We start from the raw sequence: 26,370 nt of genomic DNA, 5'->3' as shown, positions 1-26,370 counted from the left end.
CTTGCATGCACACTCTCACAAGCTCCCTTTCTCTCTCACGCAGGCTGTCTTTCTCATGCACTCCTTCACACAGGTTCTCTCACTCATATACAATCCCTTCACACAGGCTAGCACCTTCACATACACAGGATCCCTTTTTCATACATACCACTCCTTCACAATCTCCTCATATAGGCTCCCTCTCTATGGCACCCACACTAAAACACACCCCTGCTTACCCTCCCTGGTCTCTCTCACCCCCTCCCCCTGCTCACCTCCCTGCTCTCTCTCTCTCACCCCCTCTCCCTGTTCAACTCCCTGCTTTCTCTCTCTCTCACCCCCTTCCCCCTGCTCACCCTCTCACCCTGCTCTCTCTCACCTCTCATCTTCCCCTCCCCTCTCTCCGCCTCGTCTCTCCCCCCCTCATACCCACTCACACCTCTCTCTACATACATTCATGCTCACCGGAGCCTTCATCTTTGCCGTGAGTGGATTACATCCCAAGGCACGCGGGGGCCTTCACGTTCGCCGCAAACTGTACGCGCGCTCTGTTTGCAGCACGCCGGGGACCTTATGCTTGCCGGAACTGGCACGCCGGGGGCCTTCATCTTTGCCATGAATTGTGTGCTCTGTTCGCGGCATGCAGGGGTCTCTGCCATTTCTGCACAGAATTTGGCAATTCTGCACAGGGGGAATTCTGCACAAATTATGCACTCCGCAGTAGCGCAGAATTCCCCCAGGACTAAAATTAATGCAAAGTAGCTCATTATTACCTAATTTTATGTAACTAAATAACATGACTCGCCTCAAAAAAATTCAAACTGAATTATTTTTCAAAATGTTAGATACAAATCTGGATTTTTAGCTAACTTTGCCCCAGAGTATTGGAACACTAATACGCATTCTCATGCTCCAGGACTGTTGCTTAAAGGACCATACTGTCCCAAAGTAGTTTCATCCCAAGTGTGCAAGATCCGCTGGGGTGTTGCGAGACTCCCACCTCTAGAGGCAGCCCTGAAATGGAATAAGTGAAAAAAAAAAAAGGATAACGTTGTTGACCACACGCCACGCCCTAATCCAAAGCCCCTCTTTTCCAAAAAAGTCACCCCGATTCAAATCCCCTCTCCCAAGTAGCAAGCTGATAACACCTCTGAAACCCCTACCTACCTTAGCTCACACCCCCAGCAATCCCTGTTAGTCTAGTACGGCTTGGATCACCTCCTAAACTCTGGGTTGGCCAATTGTTAAATCCAAAATGGCGTCACCCAGCTTTTGCCCCCAAAATAACAGTAGCTGACAGGAGACTAGGGGGCGCTCCACGCCCCAGGAGACCACCAGATATAGACGGGAGGTGCTCGGGGAGAGTGTCAGCCTGAAGAGAGAATGGTGTTAAGTGGAGTGCTACAGGGATCAGTGTTGGGACCAGTCCTATTCAATATTTTTTTGGTGAGCGACATTGTGGAAGGGATAGGAGGTAAAGTTTATCTATTTGCAGAAGATCCTAAGTTCTGCAACAGAGTCAACATGCCAGAAGGAGTGGAGAGAATGAAATGTGATTTAAGGAAGCTTGGTCAAAGATATGGCAACTGGGATTTAATGCCAAAAAGTGCAGAGTCAAGCATCTGGGACATGGTAATCCGAAGGAACTGTATGCAATAGGGGGTGAAGCGCTGCTGTGCACGGAACAGGAGAGAGACCTTGGGGTGATAGTGTCCAGCGATCTAAAGATGGCGAAGCAATGTGACAAGACAAAAGCTAAAGCTAGAGGAATGCTGGGCTGCATATCTAGTAAAAAAAAAAAAAAAAGATAGCAATAATCCCCTTGGTACAGGGCCTTGGTGAGGCCCCATCTGGAGTACTGTGTTCAGTTCTGGAGACTGTATCTCAAAAGGGACAGAGAGGTTGGAGGAGGTCCAGAAAAGGGTGACTAAAATGGTGATAGCTCTTCATCAAATGACTTATGAGGAGAAGTTGAAAGACTTAAACATGTATACCCTGGAGGAGTGGAGGAGCAGAAGAGATATGATGCAGACCTTCAGATACCTGAAAGGTTTTAATGATGCACAATCAAAACAAACCTTATCCGCTGGAATGAATCCAACAGAACTAGGGGTCACAAAATGAAACTCCAGGGAGGACGACCCAGAAGTAATGTCAGGAAGTATTTCTTCATGGAGAGGGTGGTGGGCGCCTGGAATGCCCTACTGGAGGAGGTGGTGAAGACAAAACGGTGAAAGATTTCAAGAGGGCATGGGATAAACACTGTGGATCCCTAAGGAAGAGGGAAAGGAGGAACTGGATTCAGACAGCAACCGTAGGGTCTGGGAAAACACATGAGCATGGGAGTAACTTGCTTGATGCAGCAGTTACTACCCTTAACCAAAAAGCCCGATACTACACTTCTGATGCAACTCCAACATTGCACACTGCTCTCTGATTCAACAGCCGGGGGGGCGGGCGGGGGGAGGGGGGAGGGATTGGTCTCAGACAGTAACCAACAAGAGCCCTGACAGGTATGGGAAAGTGATAAATTTGGAAGCTTGCTGGGCAGACTGGATGGGCTGTAGGGTCCTTTTTTTGCTGTCACTTTCTATAAAAACTCTATAAGCCTGCTACTTTGGGGGGGGGGGAGTGTTGGATCAGAGGTTTGACATTTTTGGAAAAATGGAATGTGGGTAGGGTGATAGGACATCACCGTACAAGTTTTACATTTATTTTTTTCCACTTCCAGGCCATCTCTAAAAGCAGTGGGGGGGTCTCAAGATTCCTGAGAGGATCTTGCACTCTTGGGAGGGGCCTATTTTGGGCCAGCATGGCCCTTTAAGAAGATAGTGGCCTCAGGCAAAAGGGGCCACCCTTGTGTGATATTTTTGAGCCTCTTCCCCACGGTATTCTTTAGGAGGGGAAAATTATCGCCAGTGGCAGAAAAACACCACAGGGATGCCCCCATGGTATTTTTCCCCTGTGCAGAAAAATACCACAGGATAATAAATGACCCACTTAGATTCTACAGGACCTGAATGAAATCCGCTTTGAAGTACCAAAAGATGGCATATAAACAAACACTGCGTTTTTAATACGATGGAGTAATAGGAAGAAACCTAACTATAATTCTTGCAAGTATTTCCAGTTCTAAGAAGACCATATACACTTTTAGGAAAATAAGTCAGTACAAAATACTTACTCAAGACAAAACACATCTGCATTTGCCTTATTTATATATTTTTCTAGGTTGAAAAAAAATCACTTTGTCCTAGCATGATCTATACCACCATTTCCACCATCTTTTTTCCCTAAAATTATCCCATTTACTTCTGAATTGATTTAATGGTGTAGCCATAACTAATTTTGCTGGCAAAAATGTTCCATAATTTCACCATCTCATCCTCTGAAGATGGTAAAATATATTACCCTATAATCTTAGAATAATGGGTGATATGATTCAGACTTTCAGATACATGAAAAACTTTAATGATCCAAAGACAAAGACAAACCTTTTCAGACGGAAAAAAATCAGCAGAACCAGAGGTCACGAGCTGAGGCTCCGGGGAGGAAGACTAAGAACCAATGTCAGGAAGTATTTCTTCACGGAAAGGGTGGTGGATGCCTGGAATGCCCTTCCGGAGGAAGTGGTGAAGTCTAAAACTGTGAAAGACTTCAAAGGGGCGTGGGATAAACACTGTGGATCCATCAAGTCTACTGGGCGTAAATATAGAGGAGGTGGTAAAACACTGCACAGAGCGGCAGTAGCCACAGAGGCATTCACGGAGCGGGATGCCAGTGGCCAGTAGTTGTTCCACCTTCAGGCAGCAAAATACTGCACGGAGCGGCAGTAGCCACAGAGGCATTCACGGAGCGGGATGCCAGTGGTTTGTGTTCCACCTTCACGGAGCGGAAGGTTGGAGGGCTGCCATCTCCAAAAAAACAAAAAACAAAAAAACCAAAACAAAAAACCAAAAAACAAACAAACAAAACAGAGGTGGGTAAGAGTATGGGGCAGGGGTGTGGCCGTTTATTGCGGCAGTTGCTACCCCTGATTGAGCTGGATGTTCATTGGGATGCGGATACGGCACTGCTCTCTGCATTGGTGGAGGGGTGGAAGGGAATTGGGGCCGGAGGGTGCTGGAAGCCAATAGTGACGGGGGAGGGGGAGAAAAAAGGGGGGGGGGGGAGATTAAAAAAAAATGGATAAACTGCGTAGCTTGCTGGGCAGACTGGATGGGCCGTTTGGTCTTCTTCTGCCGTCATTTCTATGTTTCTATGTTTAATTGCAGCCATCAACACATTTTTTTTGTGGTCGTAAAGATACCTGCTGGCTCCCTGCATGGTTTTTTCCTCTCATCACAACCTTGCTGTCGTGTTTTCTACCCAATGGCTCCCCCTGCACAACTGCTGCCATTTCTATGGCTCCATGCAGTTTTCTCAGTGAGTTTGCGCCATGCAGTAGTACCAGTATTCATTTACAGTTCCCTTTTTCACAAATCTTTGAACAGTGGCAGAAACAGATGGTGGCTGACAGGGGGTAGGCATGTTGATCCACCCTCCTCTTGCTAACTAAGGTGGTGGCTACACTCTGAAGTCACCAAATATGTATTATAAGAACCTCTACCTTAGAGAGTGGTTCCTTGTTTTCTTTGTTGTATCTGTGAAAAAAGTGAATCACTTGCAAGAACTTTGTATCGTTTACTAATACTGTGGGGTTTTGGTTTTTTTTAATCTTTTTTTATTTTTTTTTATTTTTTTAAACCACAAAAACCGAACTACTTTTTATTTCCCACCACACCACCCCTAAACCACCCTTTGCTCTTGACCCAGCCTTCAAGCTCATCTCCTCGCAACCAGTTGTAAGAGACCTTGGAGTACTCCTGGACCAACAACTAAATGTCAAGAGATACGTCAGCTCCATCCTTAAAGAAGGATTCTTTAAACTTAATGTACTAAAAAACCTCAAGCCCTTACTACACTCCCATGACTTCCGGACAGTGATCCAAACCACACTAACATCTAAACTGGATTATTGCAACTCTATACTCTTGGGTCTCCCGTACTCCACAATAAGACTTCTCCAAATGCTCCAAAACGCTATGGCAAGAGTCATATCAAATGCCCGTAAAACAGACCACATAACCCCCATTCTCAAAGACCTCCACTGGCTCCCCATCCCCTCTCGCATTCTTTACAAAACACTCACTATCATCCACAAAGCCATTTACTCCCACCACTCCAACTGGCTTGACCTTCCTTTCACCTCTGCACACCTTAATCGTCCCACTAGAACAATCAACAAAGGAACCCTTCACGTGCCCCCTCTAAAAACAGCACACCTTTCCACCACAAGGGAACGTGCCCTCACTATCGCAAGCCCCTCACGTTGGAATACCCTGCCCTCAGCACTCCGTCTTGAATCATGTTCTCTCAAATTTAGGAAGAAACTAAAAACATGGTTATTTAAATAGGTATTTCCTAACTAGCAAACCCCCCTGCTATAACCATCTATCATCTTCTTTTACCATTGTACACTGTGATCTTTATGTTCTAATAATGTATATAACTAGCATTCATGATGCTATCCAACATGATATGTTCCAATAGTTACCTATGTTAAGAACTCTACACCAGTTGTACTATCTTTCTATGCTGCTTTCCCGCGTTTCTCTTCGCCCACCTGTTTTATTCCCTTTGTTAATTGTATTTTCTACTCATTTTGTTATATTGTAAACCGATGTGATTTTCACACTAACACCGGTATAAAAAAGGTTTTAAATAAATAAATAAATAATCGAATGTAAGTAGCTCCAGTTTGGACAATATTTCTAGGGGTGGCTCGGGGGCAATCTGCTGCTTGAGGCGAGAAATGATATGATGCAACCCCCATTCCCCCCCCCCCCCAAGGCATAGCACAGGCCAAATCATTAACAGGTCGGGGGGGGGGGGGGGAATCCCCTTGGAATGTGGCCCTTTTGGTGTTTTGAAATGCTGCAGAAGTGGGAAAGCAGGAGTCAAGAGATCCCAGAGGAGCGGTAGTTAGTGTATCAGTGATAATATTTCTAGGAAGCTAGCAACCCTGCCATACGCCCAGGAACCCTACCACCTGCCTCCCACATTTCCCCAACATTTGCCCTGGAGAAATGGGAGATGATGGGTGAATGGTAGGGGCTCTGTGTGCAGCAGACTCTCTTCAGGTGAATGCAAGGGTTTCAGGTGCCTTAGGCAAACTTTGCAATCTTGTGTCCCATCCTTCCAAGTTCTCACCACACACAACTCAAAATTATGTGTTAATAATAACAGATTTTACATGATAAAGGACATTTATATTCTTCTGAGCTAAAAATATCACAGCCACATGTATATTTCTACATGCACTGCTCTGGTGCCAACTAGAAAACCCTGCAAAAAAGACATCTGGAACCCATATGGTATTAGGCATATTTAGGGGACCTTAGTTTTCAGTTTGTATTTTATTTTTCTTGGGAATTTCAATGTGATGATAAAAAAAAATCAATGGAAAACTTACTATGTTATAACACACAGGAAAAAATAAATCAGTGAAAGTCAATTTTCCACTGATTTTTTCATCACACTGAAATCCCCAAGAAAAAAAGAAAAGAATAACTGAAAACGAAGGTCCCTAGGCATATTGTCAAGTGTATTCAATGTCGGCTTGGTCCTCAGAACGCAATGAGTAAACTGCATTACAATTACAATATAATAAATCTCCCATACCAACAAACAGTAAATGCCAGCACTCAAACAGTTACAACCCTACCTATGAAACAGCAACACTGCAAATATTACACCACGCCCTAAAACACCAATACACCTCCTATCAGGAAAACAGGAAAAGCCAGATTTTTGTAAATCCCTGCATAAACTAAACACTAACAGGATACTTCACCTTGGTCACACATGCAGAACACAAATAGACCCTCAACAAATACAAAATAAAATGACCATAGTTTAAACACAAATGAGCAGACAAAATCTGAAATGGAAACCACAAGAAGACTGTGTATGCAGTGCAACAATGGAAAAACAAAAACAGCATCATTCCTCATAAAGTAATAAAATCAAGAAATATTACATTAATTATAATAATAAAACTATACTAATAGAAAGAATATTTCAAAACAGTTGAACAGATCATTATTCAATAAACTCAAGAAATTTATTTTTTTAAAGTTCTCAAAAAACAATAAAATATTTTAACACACACATCAAATAACATCCAACAATTAAAACTAAGAAGAAGAAAAAAAGAATCCATTCTCCATACCTGGGATCTTTTGATTTCCAGTCACTCTGAGATTGTCACAGATTGGGGAAGGGGACTGCATAAACTTTATCTTCTGTCTTACACACAAACACATACATACTTTTTTTTTTTTTAATTTTCAAGTTTTCACATTATTACATGTAATCTTTCAATTTAGAACAAGGCAAAATTATTCCAACATATATTACATTCAATATATATATATATGCCTAACAACATATTTTAACATTACAGAATATTTGTGCCTAAATATAAGAAATATGGTGGGCCAAAAGAATAATGATCAAATCTAAGAAATTATATTACAAATATCCGACCGATAGGGGCACTTTACTTAATTCATGTCGATTCCTCTCTGGGGGTACTATGGGAATGGCCAGTCAACAAATCCCTGAGCTGTTCAGGTTCAAAAAACACAACCATTATCCAAATATCTAATACAACATTACCCAAACACCCAACACATACATACTTCTCCTCTCACATACACACAGGCTCTCTGTACCTCACATACACACAGACTCTCATGCACACCCTTATATACAAACTGTCACATACACATGCTCTCTCCTACATACAATAACTGAAAATCCAGAAATGGCTGGAAACCACTAAATAGCAAAATATATTGAATCCAGCTATGAAGCATATAGCAGGGTAAATTATGATTTCTAACTTTGTAGTGACCTCATATAGTGCCACTAGAGGCTACAAACTTTTTGATTTAAGCTCTAGAAGGCGCTAGGGCTTTTTAAATCATTGGTCACCCAAAGTCAGTGATTCTTCAAACTGAAGCTATCGTGCACATATCTTTGTAATGGACTTAAACCCATTACAAAGATATGTGCACGATAGCTTCACTGACTTTGGGTGACCAATGATTTAAAAAGCCGTAGCACCTTCTAGAGCTTAAATCAAAAAGCTTGTAACCTCTAGTGGCACTATATGAGGTCACTACAAAGTTAGAAATCATTACTTATCCTGCTATATGCCTCAGAGCTGGATTCAATATATTTTGCTCTTCTACACACATACATGCTTGCAGGCATTCACACACAATGTTCTTTCACCCACACAAATACACACAGACTCTCTCATATACCCTCTCTCACACACATGCCTCTAGGCTCTCTCACAATACACACACCCATACATTCTCTCAGGATCTTCCCCCTCTCTTAGGCCACAGCAAGATGGAGTCTGCCACAGCTCTGCCAGGTCTCGCTCTTCAGCAAGGTGAGGTGGCTACCACAGGAATGTTTAGGGGGGCACTTTTTGCCATTCCCAAAATGTTTCTGTCTGAGACAGCTGTCTCACCTTAATTATAGAACCACCTCTGAATATTTCATCATATGTAAGTACCTATGTCGCTTGTTAACTTCGCGGCCCTTTTTTGTGCCTTTTCTAACCAATGGCTATATTGTTTTTGAGGGTAAATGACCAAAATAGATCCTCATACACTAATATGGTCTGACAAATGTCAAACACAGAGGAGGAATGATGTACATAAAAACATAAAATGTGCCATGCTGGGTCCCCTAAGATCCACTGAGCTGCGCATCCTGTCTCTGACGGAGGCTAACATGGATCATTAGGAAGTACCCAGCAGATTCCAAATACTTATTGATCACTCCCAGGGAAAAGTGGTAGGTTTCCCTAAGACCACCTGGCTAATAATTGTTCGTGGCCTTTTCTTCCAGGAACTTGGCCAAAATCCTTTTTCACCCAGCTACGCTAGATGCTTTGACCACATCAACAAATTCCACAGCTCAATTGTTTGCTGAACTGAAAAAAAAACAACACCTCAGATTTTTAATTTGCTACCTTTAGTTTCATGGAGTGTTCCCTAGTCCTAAAAATATTTGAAAGGGTAAATAACCATTCTCTATTTACCCGTTCCACCCCACTCATGATTTTATAAATCTCTATCCTATCCCCTCTCAGTCATCTCTTTTCCAAGCTGAAGAGCCCCAACCTGTTTAGCCTTTGTTTACAAGGGAGCTGTGCCATCCACTTTAAGTCCTTGTTCCTTGCTTCTGTGCCTCCCCTCCTCCCAGTTTCATGCATGCCAATAAATCACATCTAAAGAAGAGACCCATGCAGTCTCAAAGGCTCATGAATTACAATAAGTTATTCTTATGTAGGACCAAATAAAAGAAATCACAAGCTACAAAGAATCCAATTTGCAATAAAAATAATTACAAAAAATATAATTAGCTTCTAAATTCTCTACAGAATAGGGTATCTGTTGTTCTGCAGAAACTTTGATCTTTTCAAATAAAGTCTGAATGTGATTTAATTCACAAGGAAGGAGGAGCTTTTCTGCTCTATTTCTGAACTACCCAAACTTGCACACTGCAGATTTTATTTCCTTTCCTTTATTTCTGGCTATGCTCAGGTTCCTTCTTGTACAAATATACATTTTTCATCACCCTGTTAACCTCAAGTATATTCAATGCAGTGAGGATCTTGTGTAGGCATTACATTAAATATTAAGCTAGTCTGAAATGGGGATCTCATGAAAGAGATTATCAGTACCCACTACTAAGACACAAAAGAATATCAGAAGAGCCACCAAAAAGTAGAAATACTTTGAAATGTAACTGTGCTGCAAGGATAACATTGTTTACAAACTATCTTGAAGGCATGATTTTTACTATCAATTTTCTTAGCAGAGCCCATAATGAAGCTGTTTCAGAGCCCAATTACAACTCTTCCAAGATCCATTTATGGTTCCTGTCCCATAGTCTGAGAACATCTTTAAGGCCACAAGGCTTTAATTTAAGCAGAAACTAAAGTGACCTTCCCTTGGTAATTTTCCTAAATATGCATTTGTTGTTTTATCAGTGAAGAAACTTGTAGCCAATTAAGTAGAGATCAAATGCAACTCAACTTTTTACAATATCAACTGTACTCAAAATGCATCATTTTCCTAGTGGGAGTCTTTACACGTTATATCTTTTAAAGAACCACTAAGGTGATGATGATGTACATGAGCTTTTAGGATCTCATAGACCTTTTCATCTTAAGTGGCCTAATAGGTCTGAAAAGCTCATGTACCACATCTTTTTTTTTTTTTTGGTTTGTCCTTTAAAAGATGTCATAGCCTACAAAGACTCCAGTTTTTTCCAAGACCAATATAGCTATTAGAACTCTACATTTCCTACCAGGCAGTTCTAATCCAGAAGAGATGGATGATTTGATTACTGTTACTCAGAACCAGTCTGCAGAGTCCAGAGAGATTATGCAACAGATTTGGAGCAAATGGAGGTTGACCTCCCCCCTCCCTCAAAAAAGAATCTGTCTGTTCCCCCTAAATTGTGGGACCAAATTGGAAGTAGCACACTGCAAGTACAGAACAGCACAGCAACAACGCCCTCTGACCCTGCAGAGATGTGCAAATGCTTGCGTCAAATGGGAAGAGGAAGGGGTAAGCCAAGCTAGATTTGTGCTGTAAGATAGGGAGTTAAAGTCAACTGATATGGTCCAGCCCCATCAATACAGGAAGAGAAGAAAACTGGTCACTGCTATGGGGAGTCTTGGTGAGACTGGAGGGGGGGGGGGGGAAGGGAGGGGAGAAAGAAATTCTAGAGTAAAGACATGCAAAGGACTATTAGAGAGGGCTTGGAGAGATGAAAAGAATGACTTGGGATAGGGCTGGTGGAAAGATGATCTTAAGAAAAGCAGGAAGAAGGTAGAAAAGGAGACAAGGAAGGGAAAGAAAAATGCTTGGGAGAGAGAGAAGCTGAAGGAAAAAGACATTGGGGTGACAGGGGAGAGAAACAAGAGACTATGAAAAGATTGAAAGGCTGCATTCAGAAAGACAAACAGAGTAAATTTGAGATGATGGGACAGAATTAAAAGACAAAAACATAAAAAGGAAGAGAGGAGCCAAAACGTGTGGAAGAGAGAATGAAAGCATAAATCAGAAACAGAGACATGGATGAGGACACGTTTGGGCCTAAGGGCAACAATAAGGAACCAGCTGAAATGGAAGGCCAGTACAGTGTCCAGTAGGGGTTGAGGAATGGTGCGAGGAATTCCTGCAAGGGGTCCAACAAAGGGAGAAGAAGCTAGAGGGTGTCAGGTCCAGTGGAAGAGTAGGGGGAGGGGGTGCCAAGAAATGAACAAATAAGCCCACCAGCAGGTGTGGAGAACATGACTGGTCCATCGGTCCCAAAAGTGGCATGCTGTCACCATCATGGGTTAAAACTGAGGTCACCCAGAGCCCATAGATTGTCCACCTCTACACTAGGGATCCAGTTTACAAAAATGCATTAATCCCATGCAGTAACATGCATTATTGCACAACATTTAGCATGTTTGCTCTTTAATAGAGAGCAAGTCACAGCGGTGCAATTTTTCATGCAAAACCACATTACATTTAAATGAAATGCTCTGCACAATTTTGTATCTTGCAAATCGTTTCCAATTTTATGCACTAATATATATTAATGGCAAAACCTCCATATCACCATAACACCTGAACAGAGGTATTCATTCCTAGTCCTCACGGAGGATATCCCTAATGAATATACATGAGAAATGTGCATGCATAATTGTATGCAAATCCACCTCATGCAAAGATTAACAATATCCTGAAAACCTGCCCTGTTGATGACCCTCGAGGACTGGGCGTGAATAGCAGTACACTAGAATAATGTGCAGGAGGAGGATAATTTTCTATAGGGCGTACAAGTCAGCACATATGAACATAAGTCAATAAATTTAATGTCAAGGCTGTATTTTATAAACTGGTAGCAGTTTAATAGTTTAGAAAATACAGCTATCTCCGCTGTAAAAGTATGCACGTCAGTATTCACACATTTTTAAATGCAGGGATCAGTTTGTGAACCTATTTTATAAAAGTATACGTATTTATTTTATATGGGAAATAACTGTTACCTGTGCATGTAATAGTCCTCAGTTTATGCATGGAGGCAGGTATTTTATACAATAGACCTCTAATGTCGTCCTCTAACTTTCGATTTGAGAAGGGAACCAATCTACCTATGTGAATAACACTCAATTCCCACACCTCTTAATATAAACCATTATCTGCGCATTCCTAATAGACCATCATAATAGGCGTCATTGTGTGGCAATCCATGCCAGTCAATCACTCTGCCTTATATTTAATCATAGGTCAGTCCATAATACTTTTTTAAGGATTTTTTAGTGCTGTAGTGCTTCGTGTATTTAAATTACTTAAAATGTCCACTCTGCTATTAACACCTTTAACCAAGCATTTATATCTTCTTAGTACTTGATACTTTGGTACTTAGCTTTTAGTTGCATGATCACAACTCCTGCCCACGTTTCTCCAATCGGATCATCCAGTAATGTGAACAGTACCACATTACTGCGTCAAAGCCCAACGCTGTACAGGTTTCGGACGGTATCGTCCTTCCTCAAGGGCAAAGTCTGCGCCGCAAAAAAAATATCAGTCAATGCGGTAAACTGCTATTATCTCTCAAACACAACAGTATATCAGCTACTCACTCGTTACTGCTTTAACATGGCTCTCAGCGTTATTTTCGTACTTCTCTTCCGGTTCCGGTGGCTCATTGCTCTGAACAACATCACACTTTTCAACAACTTAAGTGGCGAGTATTAGATGTGATTGCAGATAATATGCGAGGGGGTGATCCTAACTTTGTATTAAACTTAAGGGAACAACAATGGATCTTTCGCATGAGCACTGTCACGCCTTTAGGACTTAATGGCATTATCGATTGGTATTCGTTGTAATTCCAGTTAACACGCTAGGTATCGACAGGGGGTTTTGAGAATGTGATGGTAAGTTACCAGTGAATGGGGATTCCGACACCAGAAGTGACGTAGACGGTACGCAACGCACAGGGGCTTTAAAATGGAGGCGGGAAATTCAAACCGGAAGAGAAGTACGAAAATAACGCTGAGAGCCATGTTAAAGCAGTAACGAGTGAGTAGCTGATATACTGTTGTGTTTGAGAGATAATAGCAGTTTACCGCATTGACTGATATTTTTTTTGCGGCGCAGACTTTGCCCTTGAGGAAGGACGATACCGTCCGAAACCTGTACAGCGTTGGGCTTTGACGCAGTAATGTGGTACTGTTCACATTACTGGATGATCCGATTGGAGAAACGTGGGCAGGAGTTGTGATCATGCAACTAAAAGCTAAGTACCAAAGTATCAAGTACTAAGAAGATATAAATGCTTGGTTAAAGGTGTTAATAGCAGAGTGGACATTTTAAGTAATTTAAATACACGAAGCACTACAGCACTAAAAAATCCTTAAAAAAGTATTATGGACTGACCTATGATTAAATATAAGGCAGAGTGATTGACTGGCATGGATTGCCACACAATGACGCCTATTATGATGGTCTATTAGGAATGCGCAGATAATGGTTTATATTAAGAGGTGTGGGAATTGAGTGTTATTCACATAGGCAGGTATTTTATAACATATGACATACTCCATTATGAAAATACCTGTGTATGTATTTTTAATCATTAGTTCACCTCCCCCTAGTTCATCCTGACCCTTCCCACTTGTCAGACCTTTCATCCAGAAACTGCAGGTAAAAGACAAATGTGATTTAATTTCTTGACTATGATTTCATGCATAAAAGTATGAGTTTAAGTTGCACATACACTGCTTACAAAATGCTGGTGTATGTGCTTCTGAATCCCGCCCTGGAATGCCCTCTTTTGAACTTGCACAGAAGTGTACATGAAATGGTAAGTACGTGTATTCTTCCAACCTTCTGAAAATTCACTTACCATGCACAAAGGCTATGCCAATTTTACTGGAACAACCCCTGCTTGACTCTTTGAAAACTGACCTCCAAGTGGTGATGTAGATATTAAAATTAAAACAAATAAACATTGGAAAATCTCAAGTAGTTTGAAAAATAAGATTGTGTAATTCAATAGTCAACTTCCAAGTGCTAATGTGAGGGAAGTTTTGGAACATATATTACAGCCCTACTAAAATGCATTGTATTAGATCTGAAGTTTTATTTTGCAGGATGCATTTTTTTTTAAACCAAAATGAGTGACTCTACTTCCAAATGCAGGACAACTAGCCATCCTGTTACTTGTTTTGGGGTATATGGCTTTTAAACATGTGCCTTCTAAATTACAGAAACTCCTTATTTTGAAGATATATGGGGAGATTTTCTTCAACCTCCTATAAATTGTTTACATGCAAAACTTCCAGGGTGGTACTGCTTTAATCTGTAGCACTAATAAACTTTTTTTTATTCAACAGATACTGAAAATGTAATAACTAAGTATGCCTATGGAAAATAGCTGTTCAAAACAATTTGATGGCTAATAAATTATTTTCTGTTAATGACATATCAATATGATACAAACCCAGCCCTTGTCTAGATAAAATTTGTGTCTCGTCTTATTATATGTAATTTTGTTTTGCTGTATCTTTTTATTTTAGATTTTTTATTTGTGAAACATTTTTAAAACAAATGTTGAGAAGAAAATACAAGTTCCAAAAAGAAAAAAAGTCAAATTACATCTCGTATATAATAAGAAATATAACTCAATAACTACATGCAATTCAATCTCAAGTCCATCATTAAAGGGAAGTCCATTTCTCAACCCTATGAGAAAAAATACAGCAATAAAGGAGAACAAAAAAACCACCAGAAAAACAAACATACTTCCCTTAGAGTAAGAGAAGGATTCAAAGTGGAGGTAGAGTTAACGAGTAGAGGAGCCACATCCTGCCCCTCTTGTGCCATCTTATCACTCAAGAAAATAATTAATTGACTTAGTTAAAAAAACAGACATTAATAGGATCAATATTCATTTAAATGGCTAGTTTTGAATATTCCCCTTTCTTATCCTGCTAAAAGTTAAAAGGATAAGACTGTATTCACATAAGAATTAGCCGAATAAGAAAGAAGCATATTGGGGGCATTCCAGGGAGGGGCTGAGATAGACGAATAATTTAACCAGATATCACCGATATTAGGAATTAGCTGGATAAGTTATCTGCCCATATATAGACGTGCCCAAGAGCATGGGTGAAGAATGAAGATCACTGAGCTTCAAGAAGGTCTGCGAGGGTATACGTTTGGGTTTCGGTGGGGAGGGAATGACAGGGAGCCCTGGAGCCCATAATTTGAAATGTTGCTGGGAGGAGGGTGGCCCTTCCGGGATTGGCTGCAGGGAATATCTGTTCCTGTAAAAATGGAAGGGGTTTGGAAGTGGTGCTACAGGCTTGGCCCTACAGGACCAAGCACTTGCATTTCATATGGGACGGAGGACGTATTAGGGACATTGAGCCTGCTAGCATTTTTATTTTTTATTTTTTTTTTTAAATCAAATTGACACTTAACAGGCTATATTCAAAACTAATTATAGCCAGACAACTTTATAACTGGTTATATTCAAAACCTGGCCGGTTAGTATGAAAGTTATCTGGGCACAGCTGGGATGTTTATCCCACTGAATATCCAGGACAAGTTATCAAGCTAACTTTAGTTGGATAACTTATCTGCTCGGTGTCTTGCTGAATATAACCTCCATTATATATAACTAAACAAACAGAGCACAACTTTCATAACTCACTGCAGTACACAATTTGTGCGTCTAAGTGGATGTGCATAGGTTCTTGTAAATTCTTTAATAAAATGTATTATGAGCACTGCAGTTTATAAAATACCATGCATTTCTGCCCCAAAAAATACACAGGTAAGTTATAGTAAACACACATTTCCAATACCAGAAACCACTTATTTTCGCTACATATTTTATAAAATATATGCATGGATATTTTAGGCATGCAAAAATATATGCAGCCAATAGGAAGTGGAGATGATGAGCGGTATACGCTGGTGGTGAATAACCATAAATGGAAATGGTATAGGGCTCTTAAAGAGAGGTTTCGGTCCCCTCTCTTTAAGAATTCATGAATAAAAGGTGGAAACGCTTGCTTTAAGTCTTCACTTCTTTGATCAATTCAACACAAGGATCAGTGGATTCCTAGCACTATACCATTTCCATTTATGGTTATGCAAAAATAAACAGCATGTCTGTCTAATAACCTTGTTTTAAACAGAGTCAGGTATTTCATAAAGTATGCATGTATACTATTCTGAAAAAACGTAAATGCATATGTAAATGTACTAGTTTGCCAATACCTCCACCAGTTAACCTAGTCATGCTGACAAGCAGCAGAAAGCCAAATGGTCCATCCACTCTGCCCAGGAAGCTACTTGTGTTGGCAGCTAATGGTCCATGCAGGTTACCCCCATTCTGCTAGGGTAGAAATTGCTGTTCTGTGCTGGTCAACCCCAAGACTTATTTTAAGGGTAGTAATACATCTAGCACTTTACACTGAGCCTCCACCAGTTCGCCCGGACCTTGCACCCAAAAACTGTAGCATCATCTTATTTCCAGTGCCAGGTTTTATTCCTCAATCAAGGAAATCTAGGCCATGAGGGACTTACACAGGCCCACAATTGCCTTCCATATCTCTTCCAATGTAAATTCAGAAGACCTCTCCAACTGAAATTACCTACCACCTCTGCTGTACAGCAACATTATGCTAAGGGACCTTTTCAAGGTCAGCAGCCCTTCTACTGGATAGACCAACCACCAACTCCCTTCCCAATCCTTCAGGAACACTGACACTGCAGTATGTGCTCCTCCTGCAGCTCTCCTTGCCCTCGCTTTGGGCCCAGTGACATCATCCACTGGTGCCTAGTTAACAAAAGCATGGGATGCTTGATACATAGCAGGATCTCTCTGCTTGGCACTTGGGTCCAGAGGAGATGACGGCTCACCCACCAAAATCCTCAGCTACCTATCTCTGAGCTACAATGATGGTCACATAATAAAAGAATTAATTGAAACAGCTACTGAAGAAGGCACAGGTACCACAGGGTATATTAGAGGTCTCCATTTCCTTTTTCTCACCATATTTAAGTAAATTTAAGTTAGAGGCAAATTTACAACGCTTACAGTTTCCTGTTATTCTTGTGGCCATCTTGACCCCTGTCCCCCCTTTCTCTGTATTATATATATTTTCATCAATCTTGGTTTTCTGGAATCTACTTAAAGTGATATATGTTATAATAAGTGGAATATAAAGATTAAATGAATAAATAGAAAAATGCCAAAATGTGCTCAGATTGCATGTCAAAACATCTAGAACTACAAAAATTTAAGGATGGTCCATGTGATTCCCACATCCACAACCTTTTACTTTTGCACCCCTACCAAAATAAACTCCTAAAAGCAAAACGTGCTATGCACTGAAAATATCAACACTGATGAGTTACACATACTATCAAAAGAATGATTTTTAACTGGCTTTTACTTTATTGTTGCCTGTAAATTCAGAACTTTGACTACCATTCATTCTGGCCCATCTCTATACATAATCTTCTAAATCATCCCCCTCACCATTGCTCCTTTGTTGTCCCCCACTAAAGCAGCTGTGGTCACTGGATTCACTCTATTTCAAGGCCAGCATGCTTTTTCTAAGGCTGTAAGGCTGCTTATATACATATAAGGTGGACTGCACTGTTGCAAACCCTCTCTCTCACTTTAAGACAGATATCAGCTAAATGGCCTGGCAAGCAGTATTCCCAAGGTCATTCTTAAATCGGACATCCTAAATGGCTGCATTAGTTATGCCAACTAGAATAGGATCCAGGAAATAAACAAGAACTGAATTTACAGGATAAAGGCAGAACCCAGATATAAAATATAACAACCAAGTTGACTTTCTTGTGCCCAATGGCTGAAGGAGTTTGATGGTGTTCCAGCGCTATCAGGTACAACAGATCATTATTATATATATATATATATATATATATATATATATATATATATATAAGTTGTTGTTAAAGTCATGAATATTAAAGTTTAGTAGCTAAGAGCAGCAGGCAATAAAAGGCAAGATGGCCACCTGCAGCTCTAGCCAAAAACTGAAAAGTGGCTTGGTGTGTTTAAATAATAGAGACATATTGTGCAAAGATATTTCTGACACTACTCCAGAAACAGATACATATAGAAATCCTATTATCAATCACATGTGTCTTACACTGAATACAAATTAAAAAGCCTTACTGTATATTTATCAATCACATAATATGTATAATTAACATGCTAACACACCATTTTGTTCTCTATACAAATACATATTTCAGGCAAATATCCAACTTTTTCCCAAAAGGCACTATCATAATTATGTAACATCAGAGATTTTTTTTTTTTTTTTGTTCGAGACATAGTTGAAACTATCATTAAGAATGCATGACTGCACTGTATTATATATCTTGACCAGATTCCACTGCGTTTTAAAATCAAATAGCTTTCTCAAAAACAGACCTTGAAATGGCATTCTGGACAAAAGAATAGAAATACTTTGGGCAAAGAAGTTAGCTCGCTCTTGGTGACCTGTATGAAAACCATACTGTACATAATGTGAAAATATATAACTCTGTACCCTTAATCTTCACCTTTTTTGAAAATATATTTACAGTCTGAAGGAGACACTTTTGAAGATATAAGTGTAAAAAAACTGGCAGACAATATTACAAGATACACGCACAGCAGACTGAAGATCTTTACACTGATGAGCTTACTAGTGTTTTATATGGACTGTATTCACATTTTACAAGCATATTTGCACTGGAAAGTTAAGAAAATATGGTCTTTTTGCGCTGCTCAGCAGCAGACTGGTCAGATTTAGTAGGTTTTACAGTTTCACTTCAAACGCATCCTGCAGCAGGTCATTTGGAAGATGTAGAGTATATCAGCAGGGAATCCAACGCTACAATGGATGCTGTCATTTTTAAAGTAAAAATTTTAAAAATAGTAAAATATAAATGAGAAAGTGCACCGCTTTCAGCAGTTAGTGTTATCCTTACTCATTTCCAGGGTTTCTCAATCAGGGCACAGATGCACTACTTAATTAAATTGGAATCCCAGGACTAGCAAATATGTCCTCGCAAAATATCCTTTCACTGATACAGTAAATTAAAAGCTTACTGGAACATAAAATTATGTTTACTCTGTTTAGTATTTGTAAAACAAGGCATTTAGCAGGGCTAATTAGTGATTACAACAACAGCTCTATCATATTTATTTGGCATTTATAAATTCAAAACTACATATAGCACACAGCTTTGATATCAATAACTAGATTTAACTACTCGAGAAAGCCAAGGCTCTAAAGAAACTTATTCCATTTCACTGGGATCTCATGAAAATGAATTCCAGAGACTTGTTCATCCTTCTGCTTTTAAATATTTCTCAAAGCAAACAGCTCCTTTGAATTCACAGAATACAAAGTATATTTCCACTACGAAGCTACAAGATTAGGCCCATTATTTTAACATGAGGCTTGAAGGATGATTATAACCTCGTGGCTGCTTCACTACCAATAACGAGCAAATGTCTTTTGTGAAGGCAACTGTTACTGGACAGCACATCAAGTTTAAATGACAAGATATCATTTCAATCATTGCATGCCTCTCTCTTTCTTTTTTTAATGTTGTTAGAACCTTAGTTGCCAACACAAAATGTATATTACGTACATTAGTTAACAAGTGCAATCTATCAACAATCCATTTTTTCTTTGTAAACACTAAGAAAAAGCAACAAAAATTATTCATTCTAATTCACACTAAAATACAGTTTGGAATTATTTTTGTGATCCAGTTTTCTCCTTCTGATTATCACTTGCTTTTATCTGATGGGCTAATTCAAGCAGTATTTATCAATCTTTACATCATATATACATACATATAAATATACATATATATGATATAAATATTTTAGCAAGCAATATTAACATGACCCTAATCATACTGTTCATCCGATCCAACTGACAGAGCCTAAACATACTGCCATACAAAAAGAGTTTAAAAATTAAATACCATTGTAAATATAACAAAAACAATGCATTAAAATTTCAGAAACGAAAATCCCCAATTCCTTTTTTCATTCCAATACAAAAACACAACATTAGGAAAATTGTCCTGATGGTTAAGCCATGCTTAAGACTTAAAATTAAAATGGTGCTTCAAAAACTTTGCATTTTATAATCAAAAACAAACATAAGGTTTTCTCTACAGACAAGGAGGATTCTTTTTTTTTTTTTTTACCTGCATTCCGCTGCAGTAAAAATCCAGATAAACAAGTGTACACATCAGGAACAAGGAAAAGGTAGGCACATATTTCAATCCATTTTTTACTTGTATCACACACACAAAAAAAAAAAAGAACAATGGTTGCAGCCGTTCGAGGTCTTGTAACTGTCTGAAGGAGCTGGTTTCAATTTTAAAGATTAGAAAAAAAAATTCCACTGTCCCAGCCGTTGCTGTGCAAAGTAGTAGTTCTGCACATGATGGTATTTGGACATCGGCATAGCTGGTTTATAAATAATCGTATATTGGCTACCAAGTCTCAAAAAAAAATGCAGTCTCACTCACACACAAAGCAAGCAGGCAGCTAAAGGAGGGGGATGGGAGGGGAAAAAGCAGAAAAAGCCTTTATGTACACACAGATCAATGTAACTTCCAAAGCTGTCTCAAAACAGGAAATCTGGATAAAATAGACAGTGAAAATCATTACCTAGAGGCAACCCCTTGTTTAGTAAGTGAGAACTTCCCATTGAGATATGTGTCCAGTCTCTCTCTAATGAGAACTTCAGCAAAATATTAAAAAAAAAATCCTAAGCATATGGCGGCCACTTCAATTTTTCCCTGAAGTAACACACAGACGCACGCATTTGCGTGCACACACACACACACACATACAGACAGGCAAGCAAGCAAGCAGGGCCCAAGTGCTGCTGTCTCTGAAAGTGGGAGAGGCATACAGGCGGAGCTTAGGCCAGCAAAATTAATTTCCTGTTTCCAGGCCCCCAAAAAAAGTTAAAATGAAGAAGGAGGGCAAAATCAAAATTACAAAAAAAAAAAAAGAGAGAATGAACAAAGCTCTGAAGAATCCTGCAAAGGGGGAAAATAGTAGAAATGCAATAGCTTCTTAATCAGCAAAACAAATACACTGATATTAAAAAATATTCTTATATTCTTGCTACATTAAAAAATGCAGCTATTCACTGAGAGGGTAATTTTATAGCTACCCACATAGGGCTAAAGTTTGCTGATATGTGCATAAATCTGCTTTAAAAATCTTTAGGTTCCCAGAATATGCACAAGAATGTACATCCACAAAGTGACACTTTGGGGCCAATGCAATACAGAGTGCTCAGCCGAACACACTATTTAACCCGTGGCTGAGACACGATTTTGGAAGTGCAACCACAACCCCTTATTCTATAAGGGGATTAGTGCATCCAAAATGCATTTCCAACACCCCCCCCCCCCCCACACACACACGCGAAACTAATAGCACTCATCACATGCACATGTATGTTGATGAGGCTATTAGCTATTCTCCCTAGATCCAAACAAAAAAAACGTGCACCCCACACATTTTTGCATTCAGAAATTAACGCCTGCCCAGAGCAGACGTTAATTTCCGAGCAGCCTGCTCTGGGCAGGCCTCTTAATATTGCGGCAATGTTAAGTCGGAGGAACCAAAAGGCTTAAAATAATTTTTTTTTTTTTAAAGTGTGCCAGCGATCAGGTTAGGAAAAGGGACGCTCAATTAATGAGCATCTATTTTCCTAACCCGTGGCTGTGCACAGGTTAGGAAAATGGATGCTGGAAAAATCGAGTGTCTGTTTTCCTAACCCCTGAAAGCCACCTCCTCCTGGGCCCCCACTTCCAAGGAGGAACTAGGGAGCACATTTGTCCCTAGCACTTCCTTGGCAGCACGATGCCTCGTTTAAATATTCGATTGCACACCCAGGTGAGTTTGCTGGGCACATTAGGAAAGTGGGCACTCAACACTGAGCACCCGTTTTCTGCACAGATTTATTGCATTGGCCCCAAATTTGTGCACGTACATTTACATCCAGAGGGCCTTATTTTCAAAAGCATTTACATATTTAAAACTGGATTTAATGTGCAAATGCATTTAACATTTTACTTTTGAAAATTGCTACAATATAAACCAGGGGTGGCCAACTCTGGTCCTCGAGAGCCACAAACTGAGCAGATCTCTCTCATTCATATTTATTTTGGATATCCTGAAAACCTGGCCTGTTTGTGGCTCTCGAGGACCAGAATTGGCCACCCCTGATATAAGCCATTGAATTCTCAATAGATTTTTTTCCATCGATAAGCGAGTGAATTAGCCATGCTGTCTTAGGGTGAGACGTCCTCCGGTGGTGCGCGGCTCAGAACCTTCTCATAATAGCAGAGCTCTGTCGTCTGTCCATGCGCGGATGTTCCCACTCGATTATCTCAGTCAGCCTTTAGTTATGTTTTTTCAGCGTCTCAAGCAAATGCGGATTTTCTCTCCTCAGTTGAGACTTCCAAAGAAAAAATGAAAAAGGATGTCAAAGAGAGCCCCGGGATTCAAATACTGCTCCTGTGGGCACATTATTGTTGCGTTCGGTCTTCGACGGCTTCGCCCTGCTTATTGCACCCCTATCTCGGCTCCTCCCACTTACCTGGGCAAGATGGCTACCGCAGCGTCGTCAAGCCAACTTCTCTGGCGTCCCCGGAACGGCTATGGTGCAGCTGTTCGCCATTGCTCCTCCCAGGTACCTGCTAGGGTGCGCGTGCAACCCAGGTCTAAGTACTCCAAGTGGCGCGAACCTCGAGGGCGTTCCCTCATCTGATGTCATGCCACTCCGGGTATATCTACTTCTCAAGATTGCTATCTCATTGAGTTGGCAAAGACTCGAATTGGCTCGACTGTTCCTGTCTGCGCCTCTCTGCTGCCTGTGGGAAGTTTTCCTTCTGCCCTTCAGGGTTACTACTAACTGGGGTACCCGCTCCTCGGGGGCCCTCTGTTCTATTTCAGGTGCCATTCAGAGAACAGGCACTCGCTCCTCGAGGGCCTGCTCTCCCTGCCTCAGTGCTTGTACCTACTGCTATCTGGTGGAATCGCATCCATAACAGCTAACACAGAGTGAGTACTTTAACCTCTCATCTGTCTCATCCACAGTACCTGCTGCAGAACCTCCTGATGTCATCCTGGAGAGAAGGGCTCCCTCTGCCGAGGTCCCTGAGACTACAACTCACCACTGCCACCTGGTGGCTACTTCAAGCTGTATAAATAAAGAATTATTCCGGTGTTTTGTGTATAGAGTCTAGCCCAGTGCTGTGGCTCCTCACGGGGCTCCTCTCCGTGGGCGTGGTCATCTCCACAGCACCCAAAGATCCACTAAAACACACGTAATAACAACAATTATGTCTGCGACGGATGGACATAATTGTTATCTCTGTCTGGGCCCGGATCAATACCAGGGACTGCAGCCACATGTCCCCTGAGGCCCAAAGACAGAGAGCTGAAAAAATAGCAAGGCTGCAGGAAGAGGTGGGCTCTTCACCATCGGGTAGCTACGTGCCCTCCCCACGGCACTCGATCCAGTCTGAATGGGCCCGAAGACACAGCAAAGGGACATCCGGAGGAGAGCTTCATCGGAGGATCCAACAGTATCGGGCCATCCCAAAAAACAAAAACACCAGAAGGTGTCTGAAGCCAGGCCCTGGAAAAGTAAGGGCAGTGTTTCATTGATGCAAACAACATCAAAGTCCAAAGTGGTGTCGTCGATGCAAAGCAAACCAATGCAGGAGTCGAAAGGACACCCATGCCGCAGCCAGCTAAGCACACGGTCTGCAAATCCTCGCACGATGCGCTCTGATGCGAAGCACCTGTGTCGTCCCGTGAAGCACCTGCGCCCACCCACAACGCAAAATGTCAGGCACATAGAGCACAAGCAAAACACGACTCAGCAGTGTCTACACCTCAAAATGCAGAAAAGTCACACTCTACTCCACATGATGCAGACACAAGCCAAATGGAGACTACACGTGGAGCAAGACCGCTATAAACAACACACTTGAGTTTTCTTGAACCTCCAAGGGAGGATTCCACACATGCAACCCAAGAGTTACATTTACTGCCTGGCTCAGCAGTCCTGGAACCATCAAAAGTCCAGGGACTATCGGGGATCTAAAGAACTGCCTAGAGAGTCCCCAAGGGGACAGCCATCTTGGAACTTAGAAGTCTCTGTGGATGTTGAGTACATCCTCCAGACGCTCATGCTCAGGCCATGGTCCCCATAGGCGAGGTCCCCTTTGAATTTTTCATCAGGGTCTTCACATCATGACCTCCAAGTCTGCTCAGACTTATCTAGAGTTTCAAAACGGAATCATGGACAGCCCCACTTTCAGGAGCCACTGTACTTCAGGAATAAGAGGGCTGTTGAAGAGCCTTTGAGTATTAGACCCATTTATTCTCCAGTCTCAGATAAATACCGGGCAGTCATATCAGTAGCACAGCCTTGTAAAAGGCCGTGTCCTCTGTCACCATCTGAAGTGGTGAGGCGGACTAAAATGAGATCTCCGAGATGTAGCTCCACAGAAGCAATCCAACAAATTTCAGCCATACTGACAGGTTTTTTCTCATCCTGCCACCCGAATGTCAGTCCCCCAAGGTTTCACATTCCTCCAACTGAAAGATACAGAGGATCAAAGACGGGGCTCCCCTAAACCAAGGGAGGAAAGTCCAGGGAGCCTGGAATCCCTGGAGAGTTCCCCTATCCAATGGAAAGAACTGGACACAGCAGATTCCCCCATGGTCTAAGTCTTCACCACTGTCACAAACCTCTTCTATGGGTCTCCCGTTCGATAAATCGGAGGACCCTCCAGAGCATACATCTCCCCTGGAGGACCTAACATATTCAAAGTTCATGGAAAAGATGGGAACTACGTTTAATGTTGAGATCTGGAAAATCCCAGACCCCCGTAAGGAAGTTTTGCAGAATCTTAAAGATTTTAGACATCCCTTCTGAATCAGCAGCCCTGCCATCTCACTCAGTGTTGGATTCAGTCTTCTTCAAATCGTGGGAGTCCCCTCACTCTAATCTGCATTATGTACACCAAGAGATGAATTTTAAAAGCCTGGCGTGTGCTAAAATTGAGAGGTGCATGCACCCAGCGGATTTTAAAAGCTGCCTACATTCGTGTGCATCTCCCGATGCATGAATATCTCACTCTGATTCAAAAAGGGATGTCATTTGGGCACAGTGTGGGTATTCCAGGGCAGGCCAAGAGATGTGCGCGCAAATACTTATGCACCTGGGTACATGCTGAGGTCCACTGCCGCATAACTTTACTTTTGCTATAGAGGAGGTGTAAGTAAAAAAAAAAAAAGCCATCCCTCTGGGGTTTAAAGAATCTTGGGTAACTGTGGGGAGTGCAGGCTATTAAACCAGGTGGGTTTGGAGGACCTAGCTCTATACTTGGCTAACTCTGGTGGATGAACTGGTAAAACTAGTCATGCGTGGACACACGCTAGTAAAATTCTACCATTTGCACAGCTCGTACCCAGATGTGCATGCTCAGTTACAAAATAGGGCACACACATACATGTGCCCAGACTATTTTATATAACACACATGCATATATTATAAAACAGCCGTGTTCCTGGGCCCACACTGATGACATGCATCAGTGTGCTCCCACGCGCCCCTTTGAAAGTTAGCATAGTCAATGGCTTTTGAAAATTGCTACAATAGTATGTTACATTCACATGCATAACTCCTTTGAAAATTCACCTACTTTTGAAAATCAAAAGTACATACGTAAATCCTTTCCCTAGCCCTAACTCTGCCCTTATGAAACACCTATTTCAACTGAAGGTAAAAGTACACATGAAATCAGGTCTTATGCATAGTTTTACATGCAGAACCTCCAGGATGATTTTCAAACTCTGCTTTGAAAATCAACCCCTTAGGGCAACATTTCCCAACCGGTGTGCCACACTTGGCTGGAGTGCAGGTGTGCGTGGCTGCAGTCTCATTTCCTGTTTTCCTCGTGGCCTGCAGAATGTCCTTCTGCCAGCAGATGGCATAGGAGAGCAGCGCTTATCGGCAGCTGCTCCTGCTTCCCCTCTGCTGGTTCTCCTGTGCAACAGAAACTGCACGGGGCTCTGTAGGCCTGAGAGACCTGCTGGCCCCGTGCAGTTCAGATTGCAGAGGGAGGCAGACAAAGGAGGAAGCAGCAG

At 41.4% G+C, this 26,370-nt stretch overlaps 1 protein-coding gene across 6 annotated transcripts in view; it reads right to left on the bottom strand.

The window, feature by feature from the left end:
- CTBP1 (C-terminal binding protein 1) overlaps nt 1-26,370 on the bottom strand; it is a 943,073-nt gene that overhangs the window by 305,742 nt on the left and 610,961 nt on the right. The window contains exon 1 of one of the 6 annotated variants that reach the window (XM_029592707.1): nt 20,854-21,050. The exons of 4 other annotated variants lie outside the window; for them this stretch is intronic. In XM_029592707.1, the coding sequence (XP_029448567.1) occupies nt 20,854-20,893 (40 nt within the window). In that variant the 5' untranslated portion in view covers nt 20,894-21,050. Of the gene's footprint in view, nt 1-20,384; nt 21,051-26,370 lie in introns of those variants that run through there. One more of the 6 variants, XM_029592716.1, reaches the window with a different exon arrangement.

Source organism: Rhinatrema bivittatum, chromosome 1, assembly GCF_901001135.1.
Source record: "Rhinatrema bivittatum chromosome 1, aRhiBiv1.1, whole genome shotgun sequence".
Taxonomy (NCBI): domain Eukaryota; kingdom Metazoa; phylum Chordata; class Amphibia; order Gymnophiona; family Rhinatrematidae; genus Rhinatrema; species Rhinatrema bivittatum.
This window is presented reverse-complemented; position numbering and strand designations above follow the sequence as displayed.